This window comes from Cephus cinctus, unplaced genomic scaffold (genome assembly GCF_000341935.2).
Source record: "Cephus cinctus unplaced genomic scaffold, Ccin1 Ccin1_scaffold0349, whole genome shotgun sequence".
NCBI classification, from domain to species: Eukaryota; Metazoa; Arthropoda; class Insecta; order Hymenoptera; family Cephidae; genus Cephus; species Cephus cinctus.
Genome location: NW_014333041.1, coordinates 12,614 through 31,673, shown reverse-complemented (window position 1 = coordinate 31,673; position 19,060 = coordinate 12,614). Strand labels below are relative to the sequence as shown.

The following is a 19,060-nucleotide window of genomic DNA, read 5'->3' as shown; positions in this document are numbered from 1 at the left end:
TCAAAATGGGTGAAAATAAAAATAAGGAAAATAAATAAATAAAATAATTAAAAAATAGAAAATGGAAGCACTTTTTCATTTATCATCAGTCAAATTTGAATATGTCCTTCAAAGATCCTCTGATGTGCTCTTAAGTTTAGGATGTTGAGGTTCAAAATACGCTCAAAATGTCGATTCAGGAAGTATATGACGTAAAAAAAAAGACAAGACAATGTTCGCAGCAGGTTATGAACTACACCCTAAATATGATCAAAGTTGAATTTCATTACTCAAATATTGAACAGGTAAAATGATGCAATAGCAGGGTCGCAATTTGTTTTTAAGGAGCCACCTCCTTAGGGATTAGAGCATAAGCTTCCTTTGAATATAAAACTGATACATTAGGCTATACAAAATGTGAGTATTGAAATTAATATTGTTTATATAATTATAGTTAGTTTATTGAAAAAAAATTGTTACACTGTACATGATAGATAACTAATAATGAAAAGAACACAAATGAACACTGAGAAGTGTATCGTTAATAAGATACAAAATATTGTCATTACAAAATTTTAATAAAATGTATCTTTAATTTCGCATTGAAACGGTATATTTATACTACCTTAGGAGCAATTATATATTTTAAATTGTATCGTTATTTTACAGACTATGTACATTTGAATCGTGGAGAATTTCTCACAAAAACTTGTACAATACGGCATTTTCAGACTTTCTTAATTGCAAAGTAAAGTAATAAAATTGGAATTAAGCGTTAATAATGCAAATTAGAAGTGTAACATCACACAAACATGATTTGTTTTTGAAGCGCGTTTATAATATTTCTTGATCAATATTATGTACACAGTACTTGGATTTCTATTTATTTTGCAATGAAACTGACCAAAGATACTTACTTCAAGAAGTCCACAAACGAAATATCATCCAAGCTGAGTATTCTAGTATCATCCAGATTATCTTGCATTGACTTAGCACTTAATACCTGTTGACCGCGTCGTAACTTTTTTACTTCCAAGGTGTCTAACTGGTGAACACGCTTGAGATGAGTTTGCAAATTGCATTTCTGTGTAAAAGAGTAGTCGCAATGGGGGCAAGGATGGGGCCTGTCTCCAGTGTGATGTTTCTGATGCATTTGTAATGTTGCTTTTTGGGCAAATGACTTGGTGCATAAATTACACTTATAAGGTCTCTCTCCGGTATGAATTCGTTTGTGTCTCTCCACCTGACACGGTTTCATAAATGTCTTTCCACAAATATCGCACTCCTTGCGGGACTGACTACTCTGTGCTCCTTGTTTACGAACACTCTGTACGCTTTCCTCCTTATTTAATCCCGTATTCACGTTCATATCTCCATTATCCACCTGCATCAACTCCGTACACTGATCAAAGTGTAACGTTGCTTTTTTCGCTTCAGAAACAACATCACTAATGGTTTGTGGAATTTCTTTGGGTAAATTATGAGGAATAGTCTCAGAAATAGTTCGGGAAACAGTCTCTGAAATAGCGTCGTTACACGATCCTGTCGTTATACCGATGTTAGAATTGGTGTCGGTGCAGGTTACGTGTTCTAGCACTTCAGACGTGACGAGTTCAGTAATACTAGTTTCAGTTTGGATGACCTGGGAATCGCTGTTTGGGAGATGCGGTAAAAGGGACTCATCGGTTTGAATAGTTACAAGACCATTTGCAAGGAGGAAATGCAAATTGGCCACCAATTGGTTACTTTCATTGACTGACAACATGGAATTGTTGTTCAATATTGTGCCATCGGCATTAAACGTAATTTGATCGGTAAGTTCTGCAGTGTCAATAGTAATTGAATCGAGATTTGAGTACTCGGTTGGTTGTGCAGCCTCACTAATTATAGTAGTGTCGTCGTTTATTTCACTTTCTACTGTCTTCTCCAATTCTGCAGCAACACCTGCGATAGTGCTAAACTTCGACTGCTTTGGTTTTCGCTTTGGTCCATCTTTGTGTTCTCTCATATGGGTCAGTAGATGAACTTTTCTGTGTCCCGAGGTTCTGAATCGTAGATCACACAGCAGACACCTAAATGGTTTGGAACCTAGAGATAAGACAGTAATAACGATTATTATTTTATAATTTTTCAAATATTAACAATTGCAATATAAATATTCATATTCGAATAACTACATTTATATAATAGATATTTTGAATATTTTTTAATTGACCTGTGTGGAGTCGCATATGGACCTTAAGGCTGCCCTTAGTTGCGAATAAACTGTTGCATACGTGACACGAAAATGTTTTTTTCCCTGTATGCACTTTCAGATGGCAGTCCAATGTACATTTTACTGCAAAACTTTTGTTACAATATTCGCATTGATACGGTCGTTCTCCAGTATGCGTACGAACATGTCTTATTAGGTCGCTTGGTTTCCGAAATGTTTTCGGACAGAATTTACACTTGTTTGTATACTCTTGTTTCTCTTTCTTCTCATTTTGTTCCTAAAAAGTCAATGTAACATATCTTTAGTAGTATTCGTAGTTTGTCTCATAACCTTATGAATACTTAAAAATCAAAATTTACATTTGAATGATCGATTATATCCTTTTCTGCTACGGTATCGAGTAAGACTTTTTGGGAAACTGATGAATCATTTCCTGTGGTAACGTTAAGATTAAAATTTGACAGAAAATCCGTACTTCTCGTTAATGGCTCTTTTTGCGAACTATCAGGCTCTATTGAATTTGTATTCCAGTTGACTTCATGGATTTGTCGGTGGGACTTTAAATGTATTTTACTTGAAAATGTTTTGTTACAAACCGTACATTTCCATTGTCTGTAAAATAAAAAAAAGAACGATAGACACGACTATGTGAAATATGTATAAGTATCTTATGGAATCGCTATCGCAAGAAAAAATATATAAATGAATTCTAGTGGATGTGTTTGTAAGTGCGTGGGCACGAATAACTGTATCCAAAATTCTGGACAAACTGTTAAATCGATCAGATTAAAATTTATGAGAAAAATGAAGTTTTGATAGTTGATAGGCCAATCATATTTACACATGCCTAGCATTTTCGCTTACTAAGAAGCGTCGACAATACTAATTTTTTTTGCAATAACGAGTGCGTAAGGCAAACCTATGTGCCTTTCTATTTTTCATATGCAAAATTATATCACGTACTGTCTGCTTGCATGCATTTTTAGATGTCTACTCAGTCCACCGTTTGTACAGAATCTTAAGGAACATTCTGTACATTGGAATTCCTTCGTGCCCCGATGAGTTTTTAAGTGTTCCTAAAAATATTCGTACTTTTATATATGCATTTTTGAAGAAAATATAATATACTTACTTTTAATGCGGCTGCAGCGAAACCCTTTTTACTGCACATATGACACTGTAAGAGGGAATCTGTTTCGCTAACTATTAACAAGTCGTCTTTATTTTGATCGACACTTTCACGTAATATATGAGTCTTCATATGAGTTTTTAGCTGACTTTGTTTATGGAAGATTTTATCACATATGTCACACCTAATCAATACAAATTATAGTATGTATTATAATAATAAATAGTTGGATAAAGGCAACATCTAACTGTCTGTAGCATGCCATAAATCGAATGTTCTTGCCTGTTGTAAATGCATCTTTATATTCGCGTATAAAAATAAATATGTAACAGAATAACTTACGTAAACGTCGCAATTTCTTCATCATGATTGTCAAATATTTTCATTTCATCTCGATTTTTTACTTCGTTGTCGACATTTTGAATTTCCAATTCATCTGTCGTGTCAGCCTTTGCAATGACTTTAGAGTATTTTGGACAAGCTTGAACAGGTCGTGATAATTCTGGACAAGATTGCGTCGAACTTACAACCATGAGGTGTCTGGATGCTTTTGTTTGTCCATCCTCAATATTGACTATTGTCTTTGCTGGTACGAGACGTTGTTCTTCTTGTGCTGATCGTGGCAGAATACTAGCCATACTTGTTGAATTGGCTGAACTAATTCCTATATCTAGTTCGGTGTCAGCCTATAAAATAAGAATCAAATTTAAAATGCAATTTTCAGATGTATTTGTTAAAAGCAATAAGAAAATCTATCAAAGTCCTACGTATACAAATTTTTACGTGCTAACCTGCAAAGCAATATGACTTATATCAAACGTATCGAACTGTGTGGGAAACATATTTCCACTAATTGCACTAGAACTTGATGATTCTATGCCTTTGTTATTGTCGTATATTATATTTAATACAGGTTGCTCCCTCATATCCAAAGAGACCGCACTAGGCTCGTTAATCTGCCTCGTTAGATTATTTTCTAAACCTAAATTCATTCCTATATTAAACAACTGCTGATTTAATGTTTCTTCAATTTCTCGTATACTTTCCTGAAAAACGAAATTCGCATTCCGTAAGTTAAAATCTATGCACAATTTAAACAATGTGTTCTATGAAATACTATTCATATTTACCGGTGTTAATGTTTGATCGCCAGAATAGTTAGGCAGTGTAATAGTGCCAGTTTCATCAGCATGCAAGGTCTGTGATGATCCTAAAGGGACCGTGTCCGCTTCAGATAAACTTTCTGTAAGATAAACAACAAAATTGTTAACATAAATACAGATGAATTACAAAGCAGTAAATATGTATAGTGTAATGTATGAAAGAAATAAAAGCTAAACTTACCACTGACTATTGGTTGCGTTGTATCATTTTGAGAGAGGAATGTTTTGTCCTTATCCATACCGATACCTTGGAATTGATCCGAAAATGCCTGAGTAAAATCCGGAGTAATTTGCGGCTGAAACGTTACTTCCATTTCATTAGTCAATTCAAGATTATTAGACAAACAGGTAATTTCACGTTTGTCCTCTATCAAAGGGAGCTGCGATGTCTGTGGTGTTCTCTGCTGTTCTAATTGCTGAGATTAAATAAAAATATTAACACCATCTAGTAACAAATTGTTTTGTATTTAGCAGTGGCCAATGTAATTAAAATAGAAATATGAACCTGTTGTGCCAATTCGTGTTTATGAATTTTCATATGTTTTCGGCAATTGACGGACGTTTTAAAAGTTTTGTGGCAGTAAGGGCACATAAATGGTCTTTTGTTGCTATGTGTCACCAAGTGTCTCTTCATACTACTTTGTGTGGAAAATTTTGCCCCACATATGGAGCAGCTATGAGGTCTCGAGTCTTCGTGAGTATGTAAATGAGATTTCAATACGCTGTTCGAAGTAAATCTCCTATATTTGAAAGAATGAGTATTAAGTTATAGCGTTGAAAGCTCGAAAATTTTTGGTGAAACGGGGTATACCTGTCGCATTTTTGACATTTGTATGGTCGTTCTCCTGTATGTCTCCGATAGTGCTGTTTTAGGTGACTGATCTTTCTAAATGCCGCAGGACAAACCCAACACTTGTGCGGTCTTGCCACATCACCATTATTATAAATTTGTCTTTGTTTCGATTGAACCTGAGCAACACTGATTTTATTTCCGGCATCGCTAATAATAAGCGGTTCCTCCAGGACGATTTGCGGCGCCAGAATTTCCGCCTCGGCCGATATTTGAGAGTTTTCTGGCGTATGAATCTTCATATGACTTCTCAAGACTGTACTCGAGGTGAAGAATTTATCACAAATAGTGCATCTATGAGACTTGGCGTGCAATCTAATGAAAACATAAATATTTAGAAATGCACAATAAGGTATCTTTATAAAATTAAAAATTAATTATAGGCATAATACTGAACCTGATGTGAGATGTGAAACTGCTATGACACGCAAATAATTTATCGCACGAGTTACATTCATACTTCTTTGCACCCATATGAGTACGTTCGTGTGCCATCATTGTGGACTTTAAAGCAAATGAGCGAAAACAATGCGAACACTGAAAAAAAACCTTGCATTCATTGCATGAATTTAAAAGGAAACCGTGGCCGATCTTTGTGTGCATACAAATAATGTTAGAAATGGAATTGTCAATTTAACCACTGAAAACTGTAGAAAATAGAAATTGATATCAAAAGTTATAATTTTGTCAAATTAACAATAAGATAGTTGTTGGACGACTTTAGTTGAGCTATATAAATTTAGTAACAGTATTTTCCATGCTGCAATTTTATGGTAGGCTTCATTTCAAACATTGTTTGCGTGCACACAAAAATAAATTACGATTCCCTCTTCAATTTAAAATCATCAATTAAGTACTTTATATGTGTTTCAGTTTGGATACCTTAAAAGGTTTTTCTTGTGTATGCACCCGTAAATGACGTATTAAATCAGATGGCTTCTTGAATTCTTTATGACAGTAGGAACACGTGTACCATCTTATACTTCCTATACTTCGTTGCTTAATTGTGATATACTTCCTAAAAGCAAACTTCATTATAAGGATATATCGTTCAGTAGCCAAGATCTTTATTAATATTGAAATATCGACCTCATGGAACCATCAGTAGTTCTGTCCAATAGAGTCACTAAAGTAGTCTCAGCCTCAACTTTCTTCAAGTTTGATGCACCTGTATGAGAAATGTTGTAACATTTGCTTTAAAGAGACCAATACAAATAATATATGTGATATGCATGGAAGACAAGGAATCAGGAACGTCAATTAAATACCATTGGTGTTTAAATTTTTCTCCTTACTAGATAGTCCGCTGTTCTTCAGTGCTTGTTGAAGGATATCATTCTTACAAATTTGGACTGCTGTGTTGTCAGTCGGATTCATTGAATGCTTTATGCCAGACTCCAACGAGGCTAACTGTGAGATTACAGTATCCACGGTGGCTTGCATATCTGCTTCCGTGGAATGGTCGTAACTCGTTTTGTCCTGCACACCAAAGATACATAGATCCATACACAAATGCAAACACATGCAATAATGCAAACACATTGCATGTGTTGCAATGCAGTTGCTATACAGACTCTATATATTAAAAATGTGTATTGACTCAACGAACCTCCACGGGATTTGAGTGCATCCTTTTCATGTGTCCATTGAGGCTACCCAGTTTTTTGAAGACGCAAGAACAATAGGTGCATCTATAAATTGGTTCGCCTTCTGGCACGCTGTGCACTCTGAGTATATGAGCATTCAGATTACCCTTTTGACTGAATTTGGCACTGCACAATGTACATCCATGGGGCCGTATGCCGTTATGTTTCCACATGTGAATTTGTAGAGATCCTTTCTGCGTGAAAGCTCGACTACAGACATTACACTATGAACATAGAAATTTTTTATTGACATTTTGGCGTCAACGAGAAGACATGAAATTACTATTGAAAACATCAGATTCTAGGTATTCAGGTTTACCTTAAAGGGTTTTTCGCCAGTATGCACTCTAATGTGTCTCATCAGCTGGCTTGGTTTTTGGAAAGACTTTAGGCATATTTTGCACTTATACATAGTTTTGTGCTTCGTGCCTCTTTTTGTGTGTTTCACTATCTTGGTTTGCAACTAAAAATAATAGGAAGATTCATCATTAAAAATTGCAATAAAACAACTCGCACTGTAAATCGTGCAAAAAATGTGCTGCTATAAGATTACTCTGTAATGCTCTCGTATGTGAAGTCGATAAAGGGCTGGCTGGGTAAATTGTTTATTGCAAAGCTTGCATTTTCGCACATCCTCCGTTGACCACTTTTCATTGTGAAGTTTCAAATGTGCATCAAGCTGTGCCTGAAAATGAAGAAAAAAAGACAAAACAAATTAAAACTTCAAATAATTACACTGTTCGACATCTTCAAGAAACAATCGTCTAGCATTGCAAGTTGCAATGCAAATATACCTTATAGTATTCAGCGCTGAGTCCTAGCGCAAAGTGAAAAACTCGTGTGCAGATAACCAGAAGTGCGAAATCGAGGCACTCTATGGTGAGTGACATGTTGAAGCTATCAATACCCCAATAATAAATAATAATAAACGATTGAACAAAGAACGCTAATTTCCGAAGATTATATAATAACGATGCTCTTTATGCATGGAGTATAGTGTATAATTCAATAAGCAGTATCGACGTAAGTAAAACACAATATTTTACTTAAGTATAATTTAACATTCACTGAACACAATTATTTTTCGTTGAACACAATTGGATGCTTCCTTTCGGTCGGTCAAATACGTGAGTCCGCACGCGTTTCATATCGTCACTTAATTTCAAATACTAATTTACATCTCTTTGATTGAGCCTCAGATCGGTTACGTGTGGAAAGTTATACATTTTGACTCGACTCATATTTGATTTCATGTGCCTCTTCACTTTATCTTCGCTATGGACTCCCACTGCTTGGATTTGATTACAATCCTGATGCATTATGCACTGCAATCTGCGATGAAACTGTTTTTATTTCAACGCAAATAGAAATACAATTGTATTATAATTCTGAAAAATGAAACCGGGCTCGAAAATCACAAGTATTGCCTAGGACGTGACATGCCTATCATATCTATCGTCACAGAGCACATTTGTGCATTATCATCGAGAAGAGTTCATCCTCTATCTATGAAGCCAGTGTGATCAGGAACTTCCGTCTGATATGCCGCCCACCCCAGACGCACTCGAATGGACCTATGCATCATTATGCACGATGACGCTTTGTACCATTAAAAAATACCGCGAGGCGTATCGCAAACATCACGGAATGCTGCGTACAATAATCTTCCATAATCTTTCTGCATTTTTCTGTTTTTATTTCTTCTTTGCTCTAAGTGGAGTAGCTGCAATTAATGAAAAAGAATGATCACATACTAACTGTTTAGAGGAATTGAGCGCAATGAAAGTGCTCAACGTGAATCGTTAACTGGTCCAATTGTAGTGTCAAGTGTCAAACGGACTTGCTTGACAATGTAAATAAGCCGAGAACGCGGTACAAATCTGCATTCGCGATGTGACTCCGGTATGGTCCTCGCGGGTTGTGTAAAATTTCATGGTGAAACGTATAAACATGGAACCAGAAACGCGTACAGAAACGCAGAGTTTCACAGTTTTTTTTCTGTTTTTAATGCTGAACCTATAATTTTCTATGTATATTTATAAAACATTTTAGCAAGGTTAATATTTAACGATCGAATATCAGCTATAATCAGACATTCGTAATCAAAACACTATTATCAATTGATATTGAATAATGCATCTTTCTTGAGAGGGTTCGGTAGCTTATCAAAGGTATGAATACATAAATACCCAGCTAGACAAATATTATTACAATTGATTATTCGAATTATAATAGTGTTCGATATGATTAGCGAATTCATAATGACGATATTAAATTACTCGCGATACGTCATTATAGATAATTCTGACGTGCTGTGGTATTTTGGTTTGATAGATCGTAATAAAACAGCTTTAAAGAATACAAATTCACACCTATTAATTGTGCTCATTACGATTTCACATAAGGGAGAGCAAATGGAGACAAACTAATGTAAAAAAAGAAAGCTATAGTCAAATCAACGAATTCGTAATCATGCCTAAGTGGATCAATGCTCGAAGATAAGACGAAAGAAATGTCAACTGTCAAAGAACTTTCATTAAATTTATAACCTAGATATGGCGTTATAAAGTATAAAACATAAGAATATTCGATTAATTATTATCAATACATTGATTTCTTTGAACATGTTCAACTTTAATTCACGCTTCTCCACTAGTGTACTCCTAAGACAAAACAAGAATTACATGTCAGCTATACCAGTATCCCTTCTGATGTTTCTGTAACAAGGAGGAAAAAAAGTTTATGGAGCAAAATAAATGACTACTGAAATATGACCATAGCATATAGCGGCTGACATCATACCGATGGTCGCGGCCTCTTTTGATAAGCCACGAGAATGAATGCGCGTGAACCGGACAGTTCATCTCTTTTTCGAGGCGTGTATCGAAAAGTATTTTAAACCTCACCTAAAGTAAACTCGATATTTTTATGATTACCATAGTCAAATACAGACTTGGAAATAGACATATATACATTTAACACTTAGACTGCAATCTATAGTCAGTTCATGGGTTTAATGCTTTTATTTTTTGACAGATTAAAAACAATGAAATCTTTAAGAATGTATGGCACATGACTATGTATAAAATTTGTGTTATAACGTATATGTGGGTATGATTTTACATTCAAATATATTTTGTTTGTCTATTTTAACATAAATTTACATGATGTTATGGAATGCCGCGTGTGATTTACTGTCGATTGCGTTGTTTGCGAAAGGTCGAAAAAACAGATGGAACTCATGGACCGACTGTAGACAGTCATAAGGTTATAACATATCAAAACGTAAGTTCTGCAGTGTGCCACGATGTCAGAGGTAAGAATAACTTTCGCACACCTATTCTTCCATGTTTTTTATTGTCTCACAATATTAATCCTCATGTATTGGTCTCCATCGATTTCTCCAATGATTATCCTTCCGAATCATCATTTTTCCGAAAAGTCAGCTTCCCAATTATGGAAAACATTTGCAGCGTGTGTGATGTTCCAGACATCCAGAAATATGAATTTTGTGCGAAAACAACAATTCGCGAAAAACACAGGGACCCACATTCGTCATACATTAAAGAATCTGGATACTATGCGGCTAACAGTACTGAACATCCACATTTGACGAATATGTAAGAAAAGCAGATGTAATGGCTGCCCTCATAGTCATAAAAGTATAGTTGATTTTCTCCCAACGTCTTTCTTGAAATATAGATGCTTTTGAAGCCAAAAGTAAAGTCACCCAGTCTCCACTTCATACTAAAAACTTGGATGTATGCAGTCATAATGTGAAATAGAGAAGAATAAAGATGCAAAAGCTTTCTTTAATCGCTGACACCTTTACGGTCATAAATAAGATCGTATTGTAATTATGATTTTAAGTAATAATGACGCCCATACAGAAATATAGTAATATATGTATGTCAGGTATATATTAGTTATGACTAAACCTATTATAATTATGTTACTGGATATCGGGTATGAAGAGATAAATCTCTTATGAGGTATTACACATATAATTGGCGCCCAAGATCACAACTCAGACTCGTAGGTTGTATCGCTTATAAAAGAAAGCTTTTCCCATACTTCACCTAGGAGATTCACTTGTGGAAAAAGGGGTCTGACATCGGATAACGATTACAATAATGTTAACTACAAGCAAAGCAATATAATATTATTTTCAGTCTTCAAATAATATTTTACGTAGATGAAATTTTAAACTCAATTCTTGTGACATTTAATATAAATTACACTAACATTTAGACAATGGGAATAACAAAGCAATATAGATACCTATACGGTTATGAATCCCCTGATTTTGTATTGCACGATAAGCGAGAAGTTTGAGGAACAACTACTAAAGGTTATCTGCATTGCAAGTAAACGCAACTTATGTTAATGAAATAAAGAGATAAAATCGCAGTCGAAGGATAAAAAGTTGCTCATATGGCTGCAATACATATTTTGATGAATTCATTGTTATAAAATATTCATCATTGCAATGTGTAATGCACGTAGTCATATACTATAACAAGTTGTCACGAAAGAACAATTTCTCGCAGAATTATAATGAACTACATAATACATGTTATGTAGTTTGTCCAAACTTGTGATTCTATACTGTATCAGTATTTTTAATAATATCGACATGAACTGATTGTATTACTATGCCATACTATAATAATACAACCGCGAAAAAAATGAAATATGACTTTAGTATTGTAGAAGTATGAACAACTATATTTGTTAAAGTAAGAAGCAAATATGGATTTCGTCTGTCACTCGTCTATCAAATACTTTTCTATATCTAATCTATATGTACAATATAAAAATGTATAAGAAGGAATAGTTAAGCATTTATTGAACACAAAATTATTAATTACGTCAATTCGGTGCAACTGTGACAATTGCACTGAAATAGAAAACATGCTATACTGAATCCTCCTCAGCTGTTAAAAAGTCAATACATCAATGAAATAGAAAACTAATAGATGCTAAGGATTAAAACTACGATGCAGTAGAAGAAATAATTTCAATTCTATATGTATATATTTATAGTTATGTGACACCTATTAAAGTGAGAAAAAATGTTTATTTAGAAATCATTCATCCAATTTGACTTTTATGTGGTCTTTGAATGTTTTAGAGTTTCCTGAAACCGAATCAGATGTCAGAATTTAGAAATTCACAATGGCTGACTTTTTATAGTGGATCAAAGAACATGTTTTTTATTTATATAAGATCTAATAATGATTTGAAGCATACGCGCTGCCTTACCCACGATTTACTTGAAATTGGGTACTTAGGAGTTTTTGAGGTTGCTGCAGATTTGTAATCAGCGACCTCACAAACCTTCGAGTATCAAATATTTAGTAAATTGTACGTAAGAAAAAGTGTATGCTTCAAAAGAACTAAGAGTTGGGGATGATGTTCACCATATTTGCTATCTTTTAAAGAAATTTCCACCATAATATTCAAATATAATACATAATTATTAATTGTATATTCAATAAATGTTTAAGATAGTACGAGCATTACAGTCCGATCACATGAGAGTAAAAATTAAAAAAAAATTTTAAAGAAATGTAAAGCATGAAATTGACATTCAGAAAGCTATATTTGAGAAAAAGCAAAGTGCCTGTAATATAAAAAGAAATAATAGTTTCAAAATTATTAACAGCGAAGCACCAAAAGCGTAGTTGCTTAGAGTTCATATCTTGTACCATTTTTCTAAAGAAAAATCTATATCACTTGTCCGATTTCAATGTACTATAGCTTATTTTATTCATTAAAAGATTTTTTAGAGATCCACCGAAATGGAATTTTTTAAATCAATGGCTCAAGAATTTAGCTATTTGTTTATACTATGATGCAATAAACAATTTCTTTGGCAACATTTTCTGCGGAATAATAGTGTCAATCAAAAAATCTAATCCGGTGGATTTTTAGAAAATCGTTAAACGAACAAAATAATCTGTAGTACATTGCAACCAGACAAGTGATTTAGATTTTTCTTCAGAAAAATGGTGAAAGATGAAACCCCTATGCAACTACGCTTGTGATGCTTCACTGTTAATAATTTTGAAACTATTATTTCTTTTTAGGTTAGAGGTACTTTCCTCTTCTCAAATCTAGCCTTCTGAGTGTCAATTTTATGCTTTGTATTTGATTAAATTTTTTTTTCATTTTAACTCTCACGTGATGGAACGATCCCGCTCGTACTACTTAACTGTTCCTTCTTATAATTTTGGTATATTCTAGACATATGTTAAATATAAGAAAAAATTTGGTACGCAAGCGCTAAATGAAATTCATACTTGTTTCTTATTTTAACAAGTATACTTTTTTCCATACTAATTCGAATATTAATTTCATAGAATATTTATCTGTCAAATGAACGATCTAATACTAAAATGTATACGGTTAACATACTATGTGCATACTCGTACAATACCAAATCCCATACTCTTAAAATACTACATGTATTATAATACTAAAGCCATAGTTTCTTTTTGCGCGGGGGAGTATGTAAATATTATAATGTTTCCTTTTATATCTCATGTACATTGTTGTACATTTAAAATTTGAATTTATTCCAGGAATACTTCAGCTTTACTATAATTTATAATAAGCTTATCAACGTTTTCCCCAAGTTATCATTACCTATGATACCGCTCAGCCAAAACGCACATGCAAGTGACAGATAAAAAGAAGTAACGGTGGAAAAATCCGAGACTGAGACGACAAATAAGAGTAAAATGAACAATAGGAAGAAAAAGAAAAATAAGATTAAATCCGTTAGGATTCTCTTATCCATGTGGTAGCGGTGCATCAAAAGTATGATCTTGTGCATTACGTCAGCGAATATTTGGCGACGGTCTCTTGGTGCACTGTTACCGGGGAGATGATCGCGTCTGAAACCAGTTTGAAGATTTAACCCTGGCAATGGGCAGAAAGAGTTTCCTAACATCTTCGTTCACGGTGAACGACAAATAAAATACATAGCAATGCATATTTTACTGCATAAATAAGTCTATTAAGGCAAAGAAGAAGTCATAAGGATGCATATACTTAATTTAACTAAGTTTTGAAAGCATCCGTCGAAAGAATCGTAAAGGTTCAATATCAACTTTCCAGACTCTCTTTGTTCCTGTATAAGTATACAAGTTATCGTAGACACGATTACGTTCGCGGAAATGCTACACGGAGTAAAGCATCTTTCTTTCACAGTATAGGCATCAACCTTTCAGACGCGCTCCACTTTTATATTATAAAGTGCACATATCTCGACAGTCGACGCATTTAGATAATTAATATCACGTTCACAATGGCACACGGTTTAACTAGGATTCCTTCTTAAAGACCTTTAAATGGACGATCGATCATATGAACCAATAATTACTAATTTATCAGATAATTTTCTCACTTCCATCGACGATGCAGTCGCATATTATTCCACCCTATGACTTCAGATTGACTCGACGATTAAATATACAATAAAACCCAAGTATGACACTATTGAAGAAAAGTTACGAATATCACATTACGCACATAAAACACTGTATTTAAAAAAAAAACTGATGTAACGATATCGCGCACTGTTCACCAATGTCCAGCGAAGTCAATAAAAGCCCCGAATCTCTTAAAACGAGTGACTTCTCCGGTCATGTCTTCGTTGCTTCGTCTTCTTCGTGATTCAAGTCGAGGGAGATTACATCAGAGAGATAGGCCGGCAGAAAAGCATGCTGGCTTGTCGAGTGTAAATGGCAGCGGTGTTGGTAACTTACTTACTCTGCTAGTATTAGTATGCTCGTATGTGCGTTTGCACTCACGCACTCCCCAAAGAGAACTGTCAATGCCGGCGTTGAGCACGTGCATGCTCTTCACATTCCCACCTCCTACTATGAACTCATTGACTGCCACATCTTCTTCGTTATCTTCATCATCGTCTTCCTCCCCTTCTCCTTTTTTTTCTTTTTTTTTTCGGCCTGAGATAGTCTGAGCAACGTTGAATTGTATCCGTGGAAGCAGTCATGGTCTTTTGCTATGATCAACTGCAGTGATTCCACGTATTTTTGAGTTCAGCTTGCTTTATTTAAAATATATAGACGCAATTTACCTATGTACATGGAAGTTGAGAGTTTCTACGTTGGATTATAACAAAATCATTCAAGAATGAGAATGATAAGGACGTTGTCAATAATAATATTTCTCTCGTAATAAATACTGCTAAGATCAGGGCTATTTAGATAATAGATAACATATTTTCAGTTTTATGTACATCATGAAACATTTATTGTTGCTATGAAGGATTCTATCATTGTAAAATAACAATAAAGATTATTTTAGTATTCTTTTAAAATTAATAAACTTTAGATACAGTACAGTAATCAGATATTCCATGGTGTAATTTTTAAATTTAAATAATATCGTTACATTGAGAACTCTAAGGGAAAAAGAAAGTATTGAGGTTAAGAGTGTGCCAAGATATTTCCTTATTAATTTCAGTTGTTTGTAATAATGATGTGACATACTCTTCTAGTTGAATTTATTTAAAATATTTTTGCGTGCGTGAACTCATTATGCAGTATTCCGAGAAAGACTTTTCTTAGTCAGCAAAGATACGTCTGATATCATAATCTAACGTTTCGAAAGCAGATATTTTTAATTATATCTGATATAATAGTTCATTATAATTCATGGCACATATTTACGAGTGAAATATGAGTTATGAATGATACGTCCAAAGTGATAAACGACATGCACCTCTGCGCAAAAATGGAACTAATATAAAATTAAAAAATTGCTGAAGGATATGTTTTAGAAATGCTGAGATTTCCAATCTGATTCTTTATATATTTTCTCGTAAACTACCGGCAGTGAATCGTTTTCTGCATTAAATCATCGTACAGCACAGAGTTTCAGTCAGGAGCGGTCGGTTAATGCACATGTGTTCAAACACTTGGTGGTAAATTCGGCAGTGCGAGAGTAAATATTTAAAATGAATTACTTAGAAAATATACTATGGGACCCATAGAATTTTCTGAAGTCCCGTGCAATCGCATCACATTTTACCGTTGTAAAATACCAGATGTAATACATAAAAAGTTAATACACTTAGCACATGCTGATTTTCCAGTTGTTGAATCGTTACTAGTCCTCTAAACTGATATGTAGGCTACAACGACTTATATAATATTCGCTGACACTGAAAAACGGCCGAGAGCCGAGACGCTAGCAATGGCTAAGAATTGGTATCTAACAATGGTCCGTTAGCGGCCGTTGTTGTAGTGCACCAGTTTTAGATTCGAGTATTAAATCGCACTTGACTGACGAGGCGAACTGTAGGTTTGACATACGTTGACCACCTTCGATAAAATGACATTGTCCCAATATACTGCTCTAATATACGGGTTTTCACTGCTGACCTAAACCAGGTATGGTGATGGCAAATGGAATTCTACACTGACTAATTGTTAGCACTAAGCTAATCAAAAGACATATGCGGTACATTACTAATTGCCCAGTGCTGGAAGAAAGTAGTATCCGTGTCAGACACCTTATTCGTAAGAGCAATACACATCGTTACTACATCATTATTACTATTATATATTACTCGGAAACCAGATTATAATATGCAAATCCTGAAGTACGTGAAAAGTACAGGATCGTCTCATCGGCGATATTGAGTGAGAAAAAATACTGATTTGTCCCTGATACGTGACATATTTTTTTTTACACGTAAACGTAGATGCGTCAATATTTTTACATAATACTGGTGGACGATGCTGTCATGAATAAAATATCTATTGCTGGAACAGTACTGTTTCCAGCACTGGGGTGTTGTTAACAACCCGCATATAATTCTTTATCGTGTTAATATTGACAACCACTACCATATCAACTTTGGAATGTCGGTAGAATCTTACACGGGGAATTCTTTAACACGTTGACTGCCACGTTGGTCACACCTGTGACCGGAGATTGTTTCCTCGATGAGGCCACAATGGTCATCAGTGACCGGAGTATTTCAATCAAAATTCTCCTTTGGTCCCCTGAGAGCATCATGTAAAGCCGGCATGGCATTCAGCGTGGTAATATAAAATTTCTTTCTTTATTTCATTATTTTCTTTTTTTCTTACATTAATCGGTAAATCCATATAATGCGAATTCAACAATATGTCGAGATATCGCAACACATCATGTTTCCATTTGTGCACTTGCTTACATAATCTTGAGAGATCTATGAGGTCATACAATTCAGTTGTGCAACATGTGGTCTGCAGTTATAACCCACGCATACTTGCAATTTTGCAACCAATATTGTCATCACGGTCGCGTGCTGACATAGAGGGGATTTATCCTTGACTAATCGACTAATGATCATTATGATCTAGATTGGTATGTGATAGCAGTAACTCATTTGATATTCAACGACTATTATATTTATCCGTTATTATCATTAAAATATCAAGACAAAGAGGTTTTCCATAGAACACGAAGGTTCGAACAATGTGGTGGCATATTATATATTGTCCGTTGCAAAAAAAATTTATTTCTCGGACACGAAACTTTGAAGCAGAAAGTATTCAACATTTGAAAACATTACAGATCTATGTACAGCCCCACAATTTTTTTTTTAAATTTGAACCCGATTGTTTAACCCTCAAACGCTTACCGATGCCATATGACGTTAGCCTGAAATATTTTTCTATAAAATTGACTCCAAGAGATAATAATATCATGAAATGACCGCAACGTTCGGAAGAGAACTAATTTCAGGCATTCAAGAGTTAACCTTTTGCGGTACACCGAACGTCTCACTTTTTTTCTTAGACATTTTTATTTCTTTATAGTGTTCCTAGAATATAAGTTAGTGTAACAAAGATGTGAACAATCATTAATTGTTAAAGTATTCCGAGCATAAGGCGATATTTTCCAGAAATTGTTACTTGAAAAAGAAAATATTAGTATACAAATGTACGTAAAAAGCTCCCGTCTGTGTTTTCATTGTAGATTTTTCAAGTTATACATTTTGATTAATATTATCGAAAGGTGCGAAAATAAATTCGATCTCATATCAGAATCATGACAGTTTCCGCGACGGGATAGCTGGCAATGCTATATATCGTCAGCTATGCTGCCAACGTTATAAACAAAAAATTAAAAAATGATATACAAATTTCGAATTTGACACATTTTATACATCACAGAAATTAATAAAAACCTTATGTCTTTTCACGGCAGTACAGCTTTACATGCTTGAGCAAATTAGGAACCCGGCGTAGGCACCCATACAAAACTCACCTATTTGAATAAAAAATGCATTTTCTACTAACCTATCACGAAAATCATAACGTCAATTCTTTTTGATACTTAGTACATCCTATAGTATTTTTCAGCATTTTTTACAATATTTGGCTATGGTTTTTTATTACTAACGGTTTTTGTCAAAAAATGTAAACAAATACAATATTTACTATACTAAATACAAACAAACAATTTAGTCCATATTAAGCTCGCCAACTTGGATTTTCCGATTTCGACCATTTTTATTCCGATTCAGCAACCCAAAGTCCCCCAATACAAAAAGTTGTCAAACATTTTAAATGCAAGGAATAATGCATTCTTGAAAGGGATAGGCTGTTCACTTCAAGTTTTGTATATAAACATGCAACACTAAGATTTCTGATTTTTCGACGTACGCTGTCTTGAAATTAGAAGTTCTAGACGTTTATAAATGTTACTGGACCATCTACATCCAAATCTCAATTTCTCACGAAAATTTCAAGTTGATCAATTCAACGGTTCGTCTGAAATTATGGATCCAGGCATTTTCTACGGTACATATATACACACACGCACGCACAGACATATCCCTTTTTTTGCGATGGCGAATATACATACATATAATATAAGCACTCCGGCATGTTCTCTGTCGTCGTGCCAAAAAACAAATGAACGCATGCAAGCGAAATTTCGTAGAAAGTTTAAAGCTCTTCACACACAAAATAACGTAACGACGTAAGACGTGCGCGTAAGGAAACCAACTAATCAGAATCTAGTACTCCTCCCCCCCCCCCCCCCCCC

At 34.5% G+C, this 19,060-nt stretch overlaps 1 protein-coding gene across 8 annotated transcripts in view; it reads right to left on the bottom strand.

The window, feature by feature from the left end:
* Positions 1-415: 415 nt before the first annotated feature.
* Positions 416-19,060, bottom strand: part of LOC107267135 (zinc finger protein 236) — a 27,653-nt gene continuing 9,008 nt past the window's right edge. For 4 of the 8 annotated variants that reach the window (XM_015738435.2, XM_025084347.1, XM_015738438.2 and 1 more), the window contains 18 exons: positions 7,536-7,667; positions 7,302-7,445; positions 6,946-7,206; positions 6,605-6,815; positions 6,426-6,504; positions 6,219-6,354; positions 5,734-5,873; positions 5,298-5,651; positions 4,992-5,226; positions 4,668-4,902; positions 4,454-4,566; positions 4,115-4,369; positions 3,666-4,009; positions 3,327-3,507; positions 3,158-3,270; positions 2,554-2,806; positions 2,195-2,471; positions 416-2,067 (listed from right to left, as the gene is read on the bottom strand). In XM_015738435.2, the coding sequence (XP_015593921.1) occupies positions 893-2,067; positions 2,195-2,471; positions 2,554-2,806; positions 3,158-3,270; positions 3,327-3,507; positions 3,666-4,009; positions 4,115-4,369; positions 4,454-4,566; positions 4,668-4,902; positions 4,992-5,226; positions 5,298-5,651; positions 5,734-5,873; positions 6,219-6,354; positions 6,426-6,504; positions 6,605-6,815; positions 6,946-7,206; positions 7,302-7,445; positions 7,536-7,667 (4,638 nt within the window). In that variant the 3' untranslated portion in view covers positions 416-892. Of the gene's footprint in view, positions 2,068-2,194; positions 2,472-2,553; positions 2,807-3,157; positions 3,271-3,326; positions 3,508-3,665; positions 4,010-4,114; positions 4,370-4,453; positions 4,567-4,667; positions 4,903-4,991; positions 5,227-5,297; positions 5,652-5,733; positions 5,874-6,218; positions 6,355-6,425; positions 6,505-6,604; positions 6,816-6,945; positions 7,207-7,301; positions 7,446-7,535; positions 7,668-7,776; positions 7,880-14,396; positions 14,882-19,060 lie in introns of those variants that run through there. The other 4 variants (XM_025084350.1, XM_015738441.2, XM_015738436.2 and 1 more) reach the window with 4 other exon arrangements.